Here is a 22,008-nt window from a genome sequence, read left to right on the forward strand (position 1 = left end):
GTTTTGTTTTCAAAACATCTAAACATCCTTAAAACGAAATTAATTGAGCTTTTAATGTTTTAAGGATGTGTACATATTTTTACTGTAAAACAAGACCAAGATAATGATTAAAAATTATTTTTTTGTAATGTAAGGAGAGATAATATTAATTGTGCCTGCAGAGAATGGTGTATGTGCTCAGGCAGGTCATGGACAAAATTATTTTGCTGTATCGTGTGGGCAAAAGCAGGGTTAAAAACTAAAACAATGTAAACAAAAATCGCATTGCTTGCACTGCACTCTCTCTTGCACTCACAAACTCCTGATCATAGCACACGACCATATTACACACACACACACACACACACACACACACACACACACACACACACACACACACACACACACACACACACACACACTCTCACACACACACACACACACACACACACACACACACACACACACACACACACACACACACACACACACACACACACACACACACACACACACACACACACACACACACACACACACACACACACACACACAGGAGAGCAGGGTGCTAAAGGATCTTGTGTACGGATGAGAACCCACCAGATCCGGCACATGCATCGGCAGCAGCTGCTGGGGCCACACCCTCGCTCGGGCCATCACCTGGGGAGGGCGCAAACGCATCTGGGCCGACCCAAACCAACAAAACCCAACAGAGAAAAAGAAACGGGGATGAAGAGGCGATAGATATAGACTTCTATAAGTGAACAGAAGCACTCTATACAACCCAAATGGCAGTAAAATAGACCAGTCTGGGCTGTATACAGTTTAATTAAGCGTGTCCACACACACACACACTGAGGGAAATGAGTCAGCCTGCGTGAAACATCCAGTTAATGCCGTCAGGACCAACAAGTGAGTAAAACGTGTTGGATTTGACAGCATTGCTTCAGTTAACTAAAGCCAAGGCGGTGATGAGCATTGTGGCATTTGATATTTCAAACCCCATCAAAACCTGCACGACTCATTATGATGACCAGGTAAGAATTAATTAATTTATTAACCAAGAGAAAAAAAGCTTTATTTTTTTTATTTTTTTTAAACCGACTGTCAATTTAATTTGAGGAGTATCAAATCAACAGTCTGCACAGCTTTGTATGAAACAATGTGTCAGTTACTGGTAGGGTTGCCAAATCCATATAATACAGAATCATATTATATTATAGTTATAATATATATAGTTATATTAATTAACAACATGTACAACATGTCTGTAATGTTGTATGAAACTTTAATAGACATTAATAGCAGCATTATTATACTTTATCATAACAAACTAAAACCATAAAAACATACATTAGACATTACATGTTTTTTTTTACAACAAGTGCAATCAAAGTGATTGCATCTGAAATGCATTTTAGTACTTAAAATTTTAGATTTTAGTTTTAATTACCGGTAAATGTTATTTTATACTTAATTCTTAATTACTTAATTCTAATAAATAGGGTTGCCCACTTGTATATAAAAAAAGAATTAATTCCATACTCAATGTGTAATAACATTAATATCATATTTCCGCTGGCAAAGTGGAGCTAAACTTGAGCTGGCCTGGGCTTAAACATTTGCATGGCATGAAATTTGACAGTTTAAGGTGATTTGATGTCTCTTATTTGCGGTTGACCTTTTATAATCAGGCCTGTACTGAAATGTCTGCTGTAAGCGATCTCATCTCAAGTGAACTAATCCTTAGCTATATAGTATGCTTCATTAAACAAACGGATCAACTCAGCTTGTAGGCCTAACAATACTTCTGTTCTTTTCTCCCTTGGATTAATCCTATCTACTTGTATTGTTCTCATTTGAATAAAAGCGTCTGTTAAACGAATAAATATGGTCCAATGAACTAATTATCTTCTACTTACACAATAGTGACTTCAGGCCACATATTGGAAAAGGAATAAAAAACACGGCAAATTATGTTTGCCAATATGGCAAAATGCATTTACTTAAATATAAAGTAATTGACAAGTTACTGTACCTTCATGAAAAGTGACTTCAAACTGTACCAGTAACAATCCATGCACCCAAACCAAGCATTTACCAACAAGTGATTCACGAAACAACCGATGAACTCAACATTCTTCCCTGATAGTTAAACCTGGAAATGACCTGACTGACCTCCAAACAGATCCATGTCTGAGACGGTGGCAGGCACTGGCAGCGAGGCGGCAGCAGCAGCTGGTTCGGTAGCAGAAGCTGCGGCAGTGTCAGCCTCAGAGAGGGGCGCTTCAGAGTTAGCGGTAGCAAGAGAGTCTGGAACACCCGCCACAGCCAAGCCACAACCAAACCACATCATTCAGAAAGACAGAGGAGGAGAGAGAGGCGAGGAAGGGATGTAGAATGATGAAAGAACGTTTTTTTTTTTTTGTGGTGAGATTTTAGTAAAATTACTTCATAAAGCTACAGCTGGATCAAAAAAAGAAGAATGCAGATTTGGACAGTAAAAAGTTTGTTCAGAACTTTCCTGGTAGACAAGACGCAAGGGTGTCCTGCCCATTCAAATTTTGAAATGATTTTCAATTATTATAAATTATTATATATATTTTTTTAAATCTAAATAAAAATAACCTTTGATGATTAATCATTAGGTTGCTTAATTATTATAGGAAAATAAAATAAAATAACATGTTGATTTTTGTATGATACATTTTAAGGCTCAGATCCTGGATAGAACACTTATGTATATGCAATCTAAAAATCATCTCTACTCACCCTCACCAAGCAGATCTGACACCAAAGCCAAAAACAGGGAAATGAGTGAGGAAGAAAAGAAGAAGATTATGTTAGATGCAAACAGATGTTTGATCTCTCCTTGAATCAGCTGATCCCACATTTTTCTTTCTAAAGAAACTGCGGCTTACAACTGGGACTTGACAAGCTTGGGTAGAAAAGCAGAAAGGGAAAGACATTTCCAATTAGTCTGTCATTATAACTCATTAGAATGCCCACTCAATAAATATATTCCCCTAACTGGCCTAATTTGGGTAGAAAATGGTTCATGCAGTGGAGCTCAAATAGACAAACTAGTAGTGGTGATATGAATGATGAACACACCGATAACAACCTAAACCTCCAGTTTTTTAGTCTCTGTGACAATAAATGCTGGAGATTTTTGCACAACTTTAACCAGAAATGTGATCAGTTGACCTGCCCTGATAAAACAATCTCAAAGAATGTCATAAAAACAACAACAACCACAACACTCTTCAGTACAGTGGTTATCGCAGGTGATTATGGTTTATAGCAGCAAAATGAAATGACATCAGCTCACCTCCCCATGATGCTGTGGGAGCCGCCGAAGCCCCTGCGGTTGGAGCCAACAGATCAAAATCCACAAGATCATTAAAGCCGCTACTACAGAGAGGAAAAGACAAGAGAGAGTAATGCATATACAGTAGGACATGTCACAGATGGTTGTGTTTTATTATAATAAGACAACTGACTTGATGGTGGTTGTAGCTGGTGCTGCTGCAATGCTGTCAGTTACTGCGGCTGCTGCAGAAGTGGGATCAGCGCTTTTGGCAGGGGTACCAGCAGGCGTTCCATTATTTGTTGGTGATCCTTTCTATATGTGGCATATTGGATTTACCATTTATTTTAATAAATAGACAGTAAGACAAATTATGTTTTATAATACTTTAGTATTATATAGAATTATATACGGTACTGTTCAAAAGTTTAGGGTCAGTACAATTTTTTTTGTAAAGATATGGGCTGCGTTTCCCGAAACCTTAACGCTACGTCGTTCTTAAGTTACACCTTAAGCTGTACCTTATCGTTAATACGTGTTTCCCGAAACGTTCTTAGTTAAGTGTACCTTCTGTAAGTCATACGTTCGGAAGGTTGGTCTGGACCACTCTAAGCTTTACCTTATCACTGTTGCAGGTCTATATACGAATATAATTCTAAAGTTTTAATACACCCAGACAGTGTTCAATTAGGCTAATCCAAGTGTTTCATGCAAAGAATACAATTGTCATTACACTGAATGTTGTTAGATTGTTAATTATAATATTATAATTTAGTTAATTATATTATCTAAAGGTACATCAGCTGGCAAACCATTAAAGGCTAGTCTAAAGGGAATGATTGTGGTGGGGAGTTTGCTCTTGTCTCCGTCTGCGGAGCCCTTTCAAAGGCCGGTGAAAGCATACTGTCAGTTTAGCCCTATTCGGACGCTATCTGTTTTTCATGGGGTCGTAAGGTATTTTTAACATTTACAGGGGTTAGTCTGTGATTTTATTGCAGTCCGAATCTAGAATGTCAGTGTTTTTCTCCCACCACCTGCGTAAAAATCTCCGGCCAAATTATACTGTTTTTTGACAAACACCAAGGTCGCGTGGTGATTTAATTGCCGTCCTAATCCACATCTCTAAGTTTACAAGAAGAGATCACTTCAAACTTCACTGTTTAAATCCTTTTTGATCACTGTCAGACACCGCACGTACGATGTACACTTTTATTACTGAAATGCTAGAAAGTATTTACAAGAACAATATTTAATCGCAGCTCCACCTCAGCGAACAAAAATGGGAAAGAGAAGAAAGCACGTAAACATATGAAATGGGCCGACCGTTTTGGCATCAATATATGATACAATTTTTAAATATGTAGGTTAGGCTATTATAGTTTGGATTATTCGTTATAATATCCCATGAGTCCTAATAAATGCAATTTCAACTATTTCTGAAGTGCTTCTTTCATAAAGAACTCCACTTTCCTACATGATGGAGAAACAGCCCCTGCACAAGTTAATAATTGATTGTCGAGACATCGATTTCAACCACTTCAGCAGCATCGCCACGGACAGCACCTGGTATCGCACGTAAGAAGGTATATCTTAAGCAGCTTCCTAAGGTATGGTTCGGGGAAAACGCCTAGAAATGGTATACCTTTAGTTAAGTTATACTTTAAGAGTCTTCGTAGCGAGCTAAGAGACAACGTTATCGGGAAACGCAGCCATGAATATTTTTTTACTCAGCAGCGATGGATTTAATTGATCAAAAATGACTGTAAAGACTTTTACATTGATACCAAAAAATAAATTCCATTAAAAAACACTGTTCTTTTTAACTTTCTTTTCATCACAGAATCCTGAAAGAATGTGCATCACAGATTATACAACAATATTAGGCAGCACAACCATTTTCTACATAGAAAATAATAAGAATTAGTGAAACTGAAGACAATTATGCTTTTCAATCTCAGAAATAAATCACAGAAATAGAAAACAGATTGTTTTGATTCATTTAAATGGTAATAATATTTCACAATATTACTGTTTTACTGTATTTCGTCGATTAAATGCAGCCTTGGCTAGCATAAGAGACTGACCCAAAACTTTTGAACGATAGTGTCATACTGCATAATTCAATTGTAAAAAAGTTTCACATTACTCACCTTAGTAGGTGACCTAGTGGTAGGAAACGTAAATAATGTGAGAATGGCTTTTGAAATAACTTTGACAAAACATTATACTCAAAAAGTTAAATGATGGAATTGTAAATCATGATATGAGGAATCATTTCAAACAGCAAACAGGCATTATGCATTAATGACAAATAGTCTTATTGTCCTACTACTCATTTCGATTTTTTTTGTAGGAAACAAAATAAATCCAATCCAAAAATTATAATATTTATTTTAAATTCATATAATATCAACAGCTGGCATGCACTGGGGGAATACGGGGTATTCAGTTACCATACAAGTTGCATGACACTAAAATGAAGACTACCAAACACAAAATCGATCAATTCATATTGAGCAATCGATCAATTCTAGGCTTGCACTGTTAGTGTGTTAAGTTCAGTCCGGTTCAGCCTTGTACAGAGTGAAATTGATTAAAAAGCTCTGCAGGACAAAAAAATTATTAATTCTATAGAGAGAGGGAACTTTAGCATTTTGAAATGCTGAAACTTGAAACTAAAGTTCAACCATCAGTCTATAGAACTGTGCACACCACAATGACGACAACATCACCATTACAGTACAAAAATATAATTATGTTTACGGTACAAGTGAATTCTGGCAAACATTCTGTAGAAATACTCACTCATCACTGTTAACACAAGGAAAGGAGGGACAGTATTACCGTTTGTAATAAAAGTATCGATTTTATCAGCAGTAGAAAAGCTTCATCCGTTCGAGATAAAGAAGATAGACTTCTTTTGTTTTATTGCTTCATATTATTCAGAAGACTTTAAGCACTTACACTTTCTTCCCCTCGAGTGTGTTGAGATGTGTCTCCAGAGATTCCAGAAGACTCTCAGGGGCCTACAAAGCCACAAAACAACGCATTGTTAAAGTGACCTACCACCAAGGACACAATCATTCAGACTACAAAACACAAAAAGACAAAGTCAACCTGCTAACAGTGAATGAAGACAAGCAGATGACAAAATATACTAGAAAATTGCTATAACTTATATAATTATAGTTTATATTGTAACACAATAAACGATACGTTTATGTAAGTTAATAGACTTAATTAAGTAAGTAAAGAATTCTCCCCGCTGGTTTGGATGCAGAGCACAATGCTTTAGTTTAGTTCATGGTCCCAGTGGGGCCCACAATGCACTGCAGCATGCTCACTCATGCATTCAGGCACAACAGAGACATTCAGAGCACATTATTGGTTAGACATGCCACATAATCGCAGGTGGGTGTATCTCATGGGTAAAAATGTCATGCAGTTACAGCTAAATAGGCCAAACAAATCTTAAAATAATATATAATCTGGTCCATTTTTGTGGTTAATTCATGAATAAGAGCTACCGTAAATAAAAAGCCTTGGTAATATGATATGGGCCATAATACCACAGAGCATCTATAGATTGTCTAAGTCTAGTCAAGATACACACATCTAACCTACATGCATGACTTATTATGCCACAATCCCTTTACAATTCACAAATCTTGAAAATTAAATATTTGATCAGGCCTGGAAAAATACCATTATTAGTATCATAAATTCAACTACCTATCATGTACAGATAGAGTGGGGTGCCTTGTCTGATCTGGTGACCGTGCTGTATGTCAGTAGCTGTTCACATAATACATCATTTTGTAATGTCTGTACAAAATAATAATAATGCAAACTAACAACAAATGTATTACTGTATTTGATGCATAAACAGCAATCAGAATGTTAAAACACACAGAAAAATGTTACAATAGCTATATTTCCATCCAAAGTAACAAATTGAACTTGTGCGCAAAACTGGGCTCAAAATTGGATCACATAAAGCATTGCGAATAAAGCAGTGTTTCCATCCCAAGTGGTCAGGACTCAGGAGAACAAAATCGTCACTTCCTGGGAACTTAAAATGGAAGTTTCTGCAGTCGGACGCTTCCCCGAGGCTCTTTTTTCATACATCATAAATGATTTGCGACTTTCAGAGAGCACAGACAAAACGTAATAAATGCTGTCATGTTATTTCGCGTTCAGAGGAGGATGCCTGGTGTTTGGAAACGCAATCCTGTGAGACAGTTCTGGGTGGTCATTATACAAATACCAAATCATTCTGATGACAGACTTTGGCTTAGGAATTTCAGAATGACCAAACCAACATTTGAGATGCTGTGCAATGAAATTGGTCCGCTGGTTAGTCCAGTTATTCAATCTCATCCACTGTCGACGCAAAGTCGAGAGAGTTTTTTGTTGAGTTTCAGAAAATATGTTTCCATTGTAGTGTATGTGCAAGTCTTCTCATCGGATAAAAAAATATCCGCCTCAATTGAGAGCAATTATGCACATTTTTTGAAATTATGCGCATCTTGGTATTTCCATCTACCGTTTTTTAAGAAATTTCCCAAACTTCACAATAAAACAGGTGGATGGAAACACGGCTAATCATAATGAACCAATAGCACTCGGACAACTTATCTAAACATATTATTTCTTGAAGTAAATTAACCTGTTTTACAGCACAACATATGACAGCTAGATGCCATTTGACCAATCAGAATAGAGTATTCAGAAGTGTAAGTAATATACATGTACATGACCTATTGCTGTTCATCAAAATAGTGTATGATAATTCCTACAACAATTCAAGCAGTGGCAGCTAAACGAATCCTTCATGGCAGCACTCTCAGACAATTACACTGGGGTCCTAGCAGACGGATTAGAAAAGTAGGCTTGAGAAGTACCCCTGAGAATTGGGGTTTGAGCTGAAGTGTTGGCACAATACACTAACCTCAAGCATACCCTCAACATCTCTCACCTACTTTCCCCATTCTCTCTGTCATACACACACAAACACAGCTACACACAATGTCATACATATTTACAAAGGAATAATGGAGATTAATTCACATAATTAATCCATTAATTACCCTGTGCTCTATACCGAGCAGATAACAGCTATCCTTAAACAGTGTGTTAAACACAATGTATGCGTTGTGTCTCTTTAGCTCCTGTAAGACATGAGAGCTTTTTTTTGTTGTGACACAAATTAACTGAAAAATTCAAAGCTGAAAAATGGGTTTTTAAATGTTTCTTTTGATTTCTAATTATAGTGTGAGTGGGAAGGGTTGCATCAAGACAGAATTTAATGAAGAGGAACGGGCTTTTCTGAATTTAAACTCAACTTCATTACACTAAAAGCAGCTAAAAAACAAACAAATAGCACTTTATTAATTCTGTTTGGTAGATCGGGATTGCATGCACAACTGATCACTTAAGGATACAACAAACTTGCAAAATGCAGCTATCAAAAGATTTCAGTACACTTGAGTCCTTTAAATAGGGTCTAAGGGAATATCTAGAAATAAATTGTGAGAACATTACTACACCCTGTTAAATGTAATCAAATTTCTTGAGCTACACAGCTGTGCATCCCAGGCCAAAACCCAATTACAACCACTGCCAAATCCAGAACCCAGGCAGTCATGCACGTCTCCCGCCAGCACGTCCTGAACTCCGCCGCTGATCCAGAGTATCTAAAGGCAACCATCCTGCCCTGACATCACTCGCAGCATGCTTTCAGAGCAAGCCTCCTTGTTTCTGCTAGTATGAAAAACTCTCATCATTTCATAACAGAGCTTCCACAACGGCAGAACCTTCTGTTTGCAAGCTTTAAAAGCTTGAATTTGGTGTATTCCATGAATAGAGCACAAAACAGGTGACTGAAACTTTATAAATTAAGTCAGTTTTTGTTATTTTCAATAAATGGAAAGGCGACAGGAGGTGGGTATTTTATGGGCAGATATTTTCTAATAATATATATAAAACATTGAGCAATAAATGTTAAATAAACATACAAATTTAAAATAGAAGCACAAGGAGTAACAAATTTGCATGCATATTTAGTCTAAATTAAGCCGTCACTCTCTAGGGGCTTTGCTTTGTAGTGATGAACATACATTTCTATTGATTTGAAAATAGTATTTGTTAGTTTATATATATATATATATATATATATATATATATATATATATATATATATATATATATATATATATATATATATATATATATATATAAAATAATAATAATAATGTCCAAATAATACATCTTGGGTGTCACAAATTTAAAGAAAGCACTTTTTTTTTTTTTTAATACAAGGAAACATTTTGAAAAAAGTTAGCACACAAAAGGCAAAAATCATAATAGCTTTTACAACAGAAAAACAAGCTATTTGTGCTTTAAATGTTTTTAAAAAGTCTGAGGACACCAAAGTGCTCCATATTCATGGAAAGCGCCAGTTATTTTCATATTTTGCTCATCTAAAAGGGAGGCAATAATCCGTTGGAGAGAAATTTACTGAAATTCTCAAAAGATGCCAGACGTCTTTAAATAGTTTTTAGGCAAATAGTTTTGTTCAACATATTAAATGGGTCTTAATGATTGTGGAAACTCTATTCTTGGCGATTCTTCAGCTTTGCTGGGATGCAAATGTGGCTGTAGCTTATGTTCTTGTCTCAGACAGCAAGCATTGCTGCTACTGCGCTCATGATCCTTCAGTCGCATCCAAGTTCACTCTGAAATGAGATTTAGTGTGCAGTTTATTTAATGAGCGCTAATGAGGATTGTTTTTTTGCTCTCTCCTAAGCTGTAGGATTTCCCAAAGTGGAAAGCACCACACGCTACTCACTCTCTCAGCCTGTGTGATCAATCTGCACCGCTGAAATAAGAAGACAGGTACAGAATCTGTCAATCAGCCGGGGGGCACAGGACAGGAAGGATCCACGGGACACGCACCCTTCTGACAAATATGTAGCGCATGGATGTTTATGACTGGCCCAATGGTGAGGAAAGGTCAACAACCTCTCAATTGTCTAAAACTGCTGGGATTTCTCAGATTTGAAGGCTAAGACACATGCAACACATTAAAACAACACCACAACACTGACGTGCACTGTTAGTACCGACGTGGAGAGTGTTGGCATCATGAGGAATGGAATGAAGGAGAGCCTTACCTGCGTCAGTTCAGGAATATCGTTTTTGTCAATTCCCACTTGCTGTTGGACAAAAAGGAGAGATTATATGACATAACCTATGAACCACTAATGCAAGTTTCACTGAGCATTTTATAATTACAAAAAATGCATGGTTTACCTCAGCAATTTTGAGAAACTCTGAGACTCTGGTCATTCGTGTCAAGAATCTTTTATAGATTTCCAATGCCTCTTTGCATTGTCCTTTCTTCATCTGGAAAAATTTCTCTAAAAATGAACAAGGAAATTATATTAAGTAACATAGATGCGTCAAATCTTGCAAACTGTCAATATGCCGTCTTTGCAATCTGAAAAATATTATCACTAAACTTTAAAAACAAAGACTTGCCTAAAAGATTAATGATGCCATCATTGTAGCAGGCGTACAACTTGATCAGATCCTTGAAGAGCAACAGGAAGGTGGCATTGATCACCCCGTTTACAAGATCTTTTGGATGAACCTGAAACAATAAAGGAAGAGAATAAAAAATGATCATTTCCAGTACAAGCTGTGAATATATTTATTCACCAGCTGTCAAAATTTACCAGCTACCTTACAGGGAAATAGCTTCAGTGAACATAAAATTCAGACTGTATTATATTTCAAATTGTAAAAACACCATTAAAATGACAGTATGTCACAGATTTGTATCTTGCAAAAGTTTTTCCTAACTAGGCGTGATGCTAGTCGAGTTTGAACCCTGTGTAACAGCATCGGGTGTTAATACAGCCAGTGATGGTGACAGTAAGCAGACTCACGTCAAACTCCAGCAGAGCATCGATCTGACCCTGCAGCGTGGGCATGCCTTTCAAGAGTTTGTCTGGAGACATTGTTCTCATCACACCATCAGCACTGAGAAACACACACATTCACATGGATTTGGTGGTAAAGAACATGTCATTTATAAGTGAACATAATCCAGAATCAGGTAAAACAACAATTATTGGGTTACATGTTAAGATCAGCCCCACCCTTACTAGGATTTTTGTAGGCCATGGAACACAGGCACATTGATGTACATGCGTTTGGGACTGTCCAGATGTACAAAATTTGTGGGATGTTTTTTTTTGTACAATGTCACTAGAATACTTTTTCCCAAGCATCCTGTTCTTTTATTGTTGAATGATAATTCTCAACTTCCTCTGAGTGAGAAGGACTGGAAATTTTGGCTAGCTGCCATGAATGTTACAAAGAAGATATTAGTTCAACATTGGAATTTTTCAGATTTTTTTGTAATTGGTTTTGTATGCTTTCATGAAAAAAAAAAAAAAAACATGGATAGTTGACATGAAATACATTTGGAAATTTGACATATCATGGTATGAACCTGTAAAAATGTATTTGTCATACCATATGAAAATTAGGTGTTGTTATTTTTTTTTTTGAAAAAGTGACTACAGCAGCTAAAATATAAATGTTTATTCATACATTCACATACATTTGAACCTAAAATAAAAGTTTGATGAAAAAGTCATGAATAGGTTGTGTCGTCTAACCATATATAATAAGTATAATATTATAATATAGAAAAGTAAAATATGGTCTAATAGATACAGTATGTTCATATTCAGGGTACATTAATACACATTTCTAAGAGAATTAATTAAAAATGCAATTTTTTGTCTCTAATAATCAGATGTGTGCTGCCAATGTGTTTGGGATGTCAGACAATTTATATGTTGTAGCTTCTTCATTGTGTCATGTCTGCAAATGAGACCTTGATCACATACAGTATAACACACACACACACACACACACACACACACACACACACACACACACACACACACACACACACACACACACACACACACACACACACACACACACACACACACACACACACACACACACACACACACACACACACACACACAAGAGATAGTTCCAAGAGAGCAAGGCTCTCCAAACCTCGTGAGTAACCACAATAACTACTTTTCTACAGCAGCATCACAAAGCTCTTTTCTGGGACTTGAGGTTGTCCTTGATTTCACAGCATCCCACTCAAATCTGTTACTGCGCATGTAGCAGAAGATTCATTTACCCTTTCTTCACTCGGCCAAAGTCGAAAGCCATCTGTCTGTATGCAAACGCCTTCTCGTTCAGATACCTGCTGTAACGTCTTATAAACGTTGACATGTCATAACCTGAAAGTACAAGCCTTTATAAATACAACGGGCTGATCATTTTGATTTATGGGCAAATTCAAATGTAAGTAGTGGGGATCGCAACAAAGTTGATTAAATAAGAACTGTCAAAATGTGTTTGTTTAAGAGTAGTGCAATTAATTATAGCTCACATCACTTTTTATAGTGATTTAATATCACACAAAAAGATTTTGACTGGTAGCTGCTGTCACTGAATGAAATATTACTTACCATGAGAGCCAGTTTTGTCCAAAAAATTGCTAAGATTGAATAGGGTGTTCCTGGAGGCCAGGTACTGGATGAACCTCTGGAGAAAAAAAAGAAGAATATAATAATAATAATAATAATAATAATAATAATAATAAATAAATAAATATATATATATATATATATATATTAGCACACATGGAATTGTAATTCAAGTCTGCTTTTTGGAACACCCAAGACTACAATTTCAATACTTCCCAGAATTAATAAAAAAAGGTCCAATTGACAGAGATACAGAGAGATGCATATGTAATGCAGAACTGCGTTTGAAAACTGCAGTTCAGTGAAGAAACAGAATTCATTGCTACCAAACCGATATAATCATCCCATGATTAATCACTCAAAACTCACATTAAAGCTTTGAGTGGGAGCGAATGGAAAAATGGAAATAATAGCAGAGGCTTTATCAAGAAAGACTAGCACACTCGCTGCATATGAGCAGGGTATACAGCCTTCATTTACAAACAAATTTATGCAGCTCGACACATTTGATGAATAACAGTAGGCAAACAAGTCTATGGAAAACAGTAATGAGTCACGAAAATGAAATGAAATGGAAAATATTCACTAATCAAAATAATTAGAAAAAAGATACTGTATGATTCCATGAACAGTGTGAATACTTAACTGGAAATAAAAAAATTTTTTTGTCTTGTTTTCTAGCAACAATAAGTAAAAATATGATTATTACTTGTTTGTATTTAAATTTCAGAGAACATATCTTGAATTAGGTTTTTTTACTTGTTTTAAAAGTCATAAACCTATTTGCCCAAAAGGTAAGAAACATATGCTTAGTTTAAGATATACATCTTCTCTACAGACAAGCCTTATTATTTATCAATCTCAACTATTGATTAGATATTTTTTGCTAGAAAACAAGACAAAAACACTAATGAAAGAAACTGATTTATTCCATGTTTGGTTCATGAATTCTAGTATAATGCTATGAAGGTAAAGGTATATATTATGTTATTGATTTATGGGTGACCTTTTCAAAGTGATTTTTGGAGGGTTCAAATATTATGATTTTAACTAAAACATAAATCAAACCAAACCCAGCAATCCATCATCTCTGTGGGCTGTGCCTTTTCAGTTCTGCCAGTTAGAGTTTAACTGATGTGTCAGCTGATCAATACAGAAGCTTTTGGGGAGATCAAGCTAAATGGCCCTGTCCGAAATGGCAGCCTAAACACTTGCGGTCTTCCTACGTGTCCGCACTTTCGTGACGTAACGTCGCTTTGACTGTCGGGGGCACTCGCGAGCACCCTTCTGAAACCTAAAATGGCACACCCTACGGTCCCATTGCCTTAACGGACACACGTACGCGGCAGCCACTGTAAGCCCACAAGACCGTAAGTGCATATGAAGTGAGTCATTTGGGACAGGGCCATAAAGTACCTCACACTTTTAATCAGTTAGGTCCGATTACTAACAAGTTCGAATATCCATGTGTCAAGGTAAATACTTCCCTTGTATATGTGACCTGTAGAAGCACATAGCCTGATGTATTAGAACACATACCATGTTTAATTTTTTCTTCCAGAGTGTGACTATCCTCTCTGACTATCCAGCTGCACCTCTGTCTCTCCTTGAGTTGATATCCACAATAACGAATTAAACATTAGGGGAAGATTATGAAGCAGCATATCTGTCTCCTCAGACAAAGCAGTCTGGCAGGTCGCATTCATAATTGAATGGCTCTCTCTAATTAAAATAATGGAAAGTGAGCTCATCTACTATATATTATTGTTATGACATACAATATTTGTCCTCATTGCTTATTCAGCAGAATGAAAGGCAATGCTTGTAGAAGTAATCAACACTGCATAACTTTACACAATATATTTACATATATATTTACAACATGCACATGAGAAGACCATCACTTTTAGCCTAAGATTCATATTTGTTTACCTCTCTTACTCAAAACGAAAGTGTTATTACAAGATGAACAAAAAACTGTTCAAAAGTTTGGGGTCAGTAAGAAAAAAAAAGAAAAAAAAGGAAATTAATAAATTTATTCGGAAAGGATCAAAAGTGACAGTAAAGACTTTTACACATGGTTACAAAAGATTTCTATTTCAAATAAATGTAGATTTTAGTTATCTAAAATCCAGCAAAAATCAGCATATTAGAAAGATGGAAATTCAGCATTGCCATTAAATAAATAAATGACATTTTAAAATATATTCAAATAGAAAACATTTGATTTTTTAAATATAATAATTCACCATGACTGTTTTTACTATATTTTTTATCAAATAAATGCTACCTTGGTGAGCATAAGAGGAATATTTAAAAAAAGAAAAGAAAACACCCATAAAATATTAAAATAATCTTACTGACCCTAAACTTTTCGACAGTGGGTCTCATTCACTATTAATTGCGTACATTATTCGTATTTATAATGACATTTGAACTTCTCACAAAAGCTTTCCGCCCAATTCACAGCACGTCATGCACGTGTGGTGTGAATTGGGCGGAAAGCTTTTGTGAGCTTCTTTTGCATTTGTTCTAAACCTTGTTCTAATGTTGATGAATTCCATATATTGTAACTGAGTGACCCTGTGCCTGAGGTTAGTGATTTACATAATACACGCCCAAACCAGCTCCATATAAGAGTTTTCCGCATATCCAGAGAATCTTATAGAGAAGTATTGTATATAGTCACTGAAGCAAAAGAGCAAAAAAAAGAGAAAAGAACAAAGACCTCAACGGATAATGAACAGGATGTTTTGCTGTTGGAGGTGGAAGCCAGGAAAGGTGTGCTGTTCAAAAGTGTGTCCACGGGGATGTGTGAACGAAAACCGTTAATGTGGTTTCACCAGAGATTTGGACAGTTGCAGAAGTAAAAAAACACAGTGTATGTACCGTTGAAACCAGATATTTACATACACTTCAGAAAAAAACACAAAAACTTTTATTTATTTACTGTCATACATTAAATCAGAGTAAACTTTTTCTGTTTTAGATCATTAAATATTAACATATTTTTTGCATTTGTTAAATGTCAGAATCGAGTGAGGGAGAATTTTTATGTATTAGTTTATTGTGTCTTTAAACAAAAAGAAAACTCCAGACGATTCCAATCTGAGTTTAAGAAGCTTCTGATAGGTTACCGGTAATTGATTCCATTTGAGTTAATTGGTGGCACACCTGTGGATGCATATAAAGGCACACCTCAAACACAGAGCCTCTTTCTTTGACATCATGGGAAAATCAAGAGAAATCAACCAAGACATCAGGAAAAGAATTGTGGACCTCCACAAGTGTGGCTCATCCTTAGGTGCAATTTCCAGATGCCTGAAGGTCCCACGTTCATCTGTTCTGACAATAATATGCAAGTATAAAAAACATGGGAATGTACAACCATCATACCGCTCAGGAAAGAGACGGATTCTGAGTCCCAGAGAGGAGCGTTTTTTGGTGTGAAATGTGCGAATCAATCCCAGGACAACAGCAAAAGACTTTGTGAAGATGCTAGCTGAAACTGGTAAGACAGTGTCATTATCCACAGTAAAACGAGTCCTGTACCACCATGAGCTAAAAAGTTACTCTGGGAGAAGAAAGCCATTACTTCAAAACCACCATAAAAAAGCCAGACTACAGTTTGCAACTGCACATGGGAACAAAAATCTTAATTTCTGGAGACATGTCCAAACTAAAATTGAACTGTTCAGCCATAATGATAAACGGTATATTTGGAGAAAAAAGGGCGAAGCTTTGAAGCCTCAGAACACCATCCCAACTGTGAAGTATGGGGGTGGTAGTTGTTGTGGGGCTGCTTTGCTGCAGAAGGGACTGGTGCACTTCACAAAGTAGATGGCATCATGAGAAAAGAGAATTTTGTGGATATATTGAAGCAACATCTGAAGACAGCCAGGAAGTTAAAGCTTGGGCGCAAATGGGTCTTCCAAATGGACAATGACCCCAAGCATACCTCCAAATTAGTTACAAAATGGCTTAAGGACAACAAAGTCAAGGTTTTGGAGTGGCCATCACAAAGCCCTGATCTCAATCCCATAGAACATTTGTGGGCGGCACTGAAAAGGCGAGTGCGAGCAAGAAGGCCTACAAACCTGACCCAGTTACACCAGTTCTGTCAAGAGGAGTGGGCCAAAATTCCAGCAAACTATTGTAGAAAGCTTTTGGAAGGATACCCAAAACGTTTGGCCCAAGTGAAACAGTTTCAGGGCAATTCTACCAAATACTAAAGAAGTGTATGTATACTTCAGAGTCTGACTTTGATGAAAGTTATCAAAAAAATACATAAAAATGATCCCTCGCTCGATTCTGACATTTAATAAATGCAAAAAAGATGTTAATATTTATTGATCTAAAACAGAAAAAGTTTACTCTGATTTAATGTATGACAGTTGTTGTGAATTCTTTACATTGTATGTCTTTAAGTATTATCTACTGCTGTATTCTATAAGGGTTTATTATGTAGAATACTTAATACATACGGATAGATGTAGTACGCAATTTTATTGGATGCGGTTTTGGCGTAAGTGGCGCGTTCTCCGTTACGCATACAGAGCTGTCAGAATATGACGCATATTTCCACCCGTGCAGCATCTCTGAGTGCAGGACAAAAGTTATTGAAGAAGTGAGTTTATTTCCTGACTTTATGTTATTAATACTGGATGTTTATACTGTTAAGATTATCTTTAACACTAAGCCTGTAAATCGCGGGTATTTCGCAATCTTGAATCGCGGGTGTTTCGCGATCTTTATGTACATTAGTTTGGCATGTGAAACGCACGTGAAAGTGCCGCTAGCATCGGGGCTTATTTTGCTAATATTGGTAATACCTCGTTTAAGGGTTATGCATCTGTATAAGATATTCTAGATTTATTATTATTTAATACAATAATGAGGTCGCTATTATAATGTACCTTAGGTTGTTTATATATTTTGTTATATTCTGTTTGCTTTCTTATTCTGCTAAACACACTTTGAGAGAGCTGTTAAAATAGTCTAATCTGTCATGTAGGCTACTGTTTATCACAACAGTATGTGAGCATGTATGTTTAACATTTGGTTATTTACTTCTGTTTATTTGTTTATTGCAGAAACTACCTCAAATGCATCCCAGCAAGCAAAAAGTCGTCTATTAGACGTTGAATAGACGTAATTTTTACGGTCTAATTACCGTCCACTGAAGGTTGAAAATGAAAATTGAAAAGACGTCAAATTTGTCCGACTTTTCAACGTTTAAATTTTTTTTATAACTTTGACGGAATATGTAAAACTCTTTAAATTTATTTGAGATAATAATGAACATGGTTTGGTAGTTTGTTTTCTCTGTTGTTTTAGCATGTATAACAGACTTATCCTAGCTGTCTTAGATTATCAGTTGAAAACATTTTAGATGATCAGTTGAAAACACGTAGTCAAACAGTCCGGCCAAAACTACTTAGTTGAAATCACGTCGTAAACCAGTCCAAGGCGGACCGACATATTTTCAACCATATTTCAACGTTGAAAGACGGTAATTGTTTACTGGGATAATTGACATGTTATATGGTGAAACCCTGCACAAAATAAATGTGGAAATATATGATGACTCCTACTCCCTGATCAGAGTACTGAAGTGGTTAAGCCCATTAAAGAACCGGCATTCAGTGGGGCAATCCCCAACAACAGTAAAGAACGTTTTTGTGTTTTTTTTTCTGAAATGTATGTACGGTAAATATCTGGTTTCAACTGTATATAAATATATGAGATTGCTTAATTATTTGCGCAATAATTAATATTCACTAGCTACGCCTTTGCCATTCCATGACGTCACAACATATCCATATGCGCACCTCCATAACTGTCCAACCACTTTTTATAACATAGTGACACCTATTCATATGTCTCCAGCATATATGTGGCTTCATATTTATTCAATTATCCTTTGTAGCTGTACTTCTCTGAATTTGATCAGTTCGTCTTAAGCTCTCAGTTCCTTCACCCTCCTTCCATTATCATTCATTCTTCTTTCTCTTTATCTCATTCTGCTTTCCACTGCCATTTGCCTTTTCACTCTCCGATGTCTCTTTCACCGCACAGCGCAAGCCTTGACTGAAAGAGTAAACTGCTCTTTCAGAAAGAGAGAGTGAGAGAGTGAGAGAGAGAGAGAGAGAGAGAGAGAGGGCCAGAGCATCTGCCCGCCTGTATGTCTCTCTGAGCCTATTGTGAGCCTGATGGGTGTGATAATGGTGATAAGTGGAAGCAGAAGGGCTTTCAGTGCAATAGGTGGTCAGCTCTGGGGATGAGCTACTCAGAAAATTGTTAAAAATCAAGTTTACTATTTACGTAGGTTAAGTATAATGCAGAACTTAGGAACTTTCAACAATGCAAGTAGTCAGTCCTGCAGTAATCAGATGCTTGCTTCTCACCTCATTGCCATGGACCATCAGGTGGTGAGTGGTGACCAAAGCCTTGAAGACCACAATCCAGCTCGCATTCCCTGCTCTCTCAAACAGGGTATCAGCCATCTGGGGAACATTGACATTGGACTCCTGGGTTGCCTGGATCAAGTCTGTGAGGGAATATGAAATGCAAATTAAAGACTTGGCTTGAACTCATAACAGCTCCTGAAGTGGGCACAACACAGATCAGGATATCCGGGTAAGAGTAACACACAATCTGGCTAGCATATCAAACATTCTCTCTTAATAGACATTTAGGTTCAGAAGACAAAATGATGAGAGAGTTCACAAATCTCTTGAATTGATTGTAATTAGAATTCTCATTATAGCTATGGTTATAGACATGTAGTAAGTATCCACAAAGAACAGCCTAAACTCAATAATGCAGATATGAAAGGGAAAATAACAGGTGATTAATATTACAGCGCTGTCATAACTTTGAATAATGCATTGTGATGGGAACTCTGAGGTGCACCAGTGCATGACAAAACGGCTCTTTTGACTTGTTATTCAGAGTGACATCTGACAATGCAGCAAAATATGCTAAAAGAGAGCAATAAAGAGACATGAGAGAGAAGTAGAACGCGAAAAAGAAAACATAGATAAACAGACAAAAAGACAGACGATAGTTAGATAGATAGTAAGATAGACAGACGGAGAGTTGGAGAAATAGGTAGTAAGATGGATAGAAAGATAAGTTGATGGATGGATGGATGGATGGATGGATAGAGAGATAGGGAGATAGGGAGATAGATAGAGATAGTCAGGTAGACGGAGAAACAGTAAGATAGTCAGACATACTGACCATCAGACAGACACAGTTAAACAGACAAAAACAGAGGTAGACAAATGGATAGTTAAACAAGATTGATAAACAGATTATGAGATGTCAAACTATCTATCTGTCTAGAGTAGACAGACATTGTTGGACACATTGTTCAAGAGAACAGATACTAAGAACAGATGAGTAGATATTTCTCTTCTCTCTGTCCCTCTCTTTCTCTTTCTATCACACCTTCACTACAGCACACACACGCACGCACGCACAGATTTCTATCAGCATGTATCCAAGGAGATTCATGACAAAGCAGCCAAAACAGACCACACACCATCCATCCTAAACCATGAACTACACATCACAAAAAACTTCCTTAAACCACAGTCTAGGTTCAAGTATTATTTTTACATACTGACAAGCACTATAACCATGTCTCAATAATTCCGATATCGTTTTATATATGATTATAATCTAATTAAGGCATGTTGGAACAATGACTTGCAGCCTCATCTCTCATCACATAGGAAACAATATTATAGGGTGGAAATGCACCAGGCTATGGGATGCAGTCACCTTGACTGAAAGAGGAAGGATACACACACATTAGTGTACAGTACAAGATGACCACAGATTAGATTACATAAGTTACATAACCACAGAGTCCACACAATAATAGACCTCCCTCTAAAAGGCTTAAAAGTTTGGCATCTTAAAGCATTTCACCACAGCCTTATGGGATACAATTGGAGGTTAAACCTCCTTGATATAATTGAACCTCACCTAAAATAAAAAAAATATAAAAATGTCTAGTTCTTTTTATCATAATATTACATTAATATTCAGGTCATTGTATTAATTTTGTGTACCGTTCACCATAATCCTGAAACAATATTGTGGTTTCCACAAAAACATTAAGCAGCACAACTGGTTTCAACTTAGAAATAATTTGAAAGCACCAAAGCAGGATATTAGAATGATTTCTGAAGAATACTGTACAGTAATGGTTGCTGAAAATTAAGCTTTGCCATCAAAGGAATAAATTACTTAGATAGAAAATAGAATTTTTTTAATAAATTTTTTTATTGAAAAAGTACCAGTTTACCGTATTTTTGTTGAAATAAACCAGAATTGGTGGGCGTAAGAGACTTATTTTTTTTTTACATTTTAAAAATCTTACCAAGCCGACATTTTTGAACTATAGTGCATAAGGGATTTGTTTCTTCACCTCATTTTCAGTAGTGCTCAATGCCTTTGTTAGTATACAATAAACCAAATGGCTTCTTAAAGAGTTTGGTAATAAAGCAGGTTTGTTCAGTCTCATAAACTTTGTAAGACATAAAGTTTGTCTCGTCTGAGTTGCAGAATCGATGCATGAGGCAGAAAATCTACTGATATACGGGGCATTTGTTTGTACTTATTGGGGGCATTCACAGGGGATTATGAAGCAAGGCTGTGCTTAAAACAAACTATAAACACACATGAGTCATACTGTAATAAAATTTTGAGTTTTGTGCACTAGGATTTCAGAGGAAACAGTATCTCTGACTTAGCCTTCGCTTCCTAAATTATTTATGGAGAGTAATAAAAGGCTGTGAGTGGAGAATCAGTAGTGGAGTCAGATAGGACACATCTCACTGTTCTCACTGCACGGCAGGAATGCTTACACAAAATCCAAACAAATAAACACCCTGCTAAGATGAAGCGCTGTGCACAATACACAAATGGTATCAGAGCACAGCAGTCAAACCGTAAACGCAGTGAGAGCTCATATAGCAGGCCAGAAAACTACCCTGCAGCCTCATGGCCTCTGCTGTGCTCCCCAACTATCGACCACCAACTTGACCCACAGGCCACTTTCCCTGTTCAATAACAGGACCAAATGACAGTATCGGTAGCAGATCCATGGGCCAC

The 22,008-nt window shown here is 36.6% G+C and overlaps 1 protein-coding gene across 1 annotated transcript in view; it reads right to left on the reverse strand.

Moving 5' to 3' along the window:
* snap91a (synaptosome associated protein 91a) overlaps positions 1-22,008 on the reverse strand; it is a 46,077-nt gene that overhangs the window by 11,309 nt on the left and 12,760 nt on the right. Inside the window, exons 2-15 of the mRNA XM_079624870.1 lie at positions 19,287-19,429; positions 12,862-12,937; positions 12,528-12,630; positions 11,242-11,335; positions 10,832-10,943; positions 10,604-10,710; positions 10,465-10,506; positions 6,254-6,315; positions 5,440-5,452; positions 3,483-3,604; positions 3,311-3,393; positions 2,752-2,766; positions 2,158-2,292; positions 580-660 (exon numbers count right to left, since the gene is read on the reverse strand). Coding sequence (XP_079480996.1) covers positions 580-660; positions 2,158-2,292; positions 2,752-2,766; positions 3,311-3,393; positions 3,483-3,604; positions 5,440-5,452; positions 6,254-6,315; positions 10,465-10,506; positions 10,604-10,710; positions 10,832-10,943; positions 11,242-11,335; positions 12,528-12,630; positions 12,862-12,937; positions 19,287-19,429 — 1,188 coding nt within the window. The remainder of the gene's footprint in view (positions 1-579; positions 661-2,157; positions 2,293-2,751; positions 2,767-3,310; positions 3,394-3,482; positions 3,605-5,439; positions 5,453-6,253; positions 6,316-10,464; positions 10,507-10,603; positions 10,711-10,831; positions 10,944-11,241; positions 11,336-12,527; positions 12,631-12,861; positions 12,938-19,286; positions 19,430-22,008) is intronic.

Source organism: Phoxinus phoxinus (assembly GCF_949152265.1).
Source record: "Phoxinus phoxinus genome assembly, chromosome: 10".
Taxonomy (NCBI): Eukaryota; Metazoa; Chordata; class Actinopteri; order Cypriniformes; family Leuciscidae; genus Phoxinus; species Phoxinus phoxinus.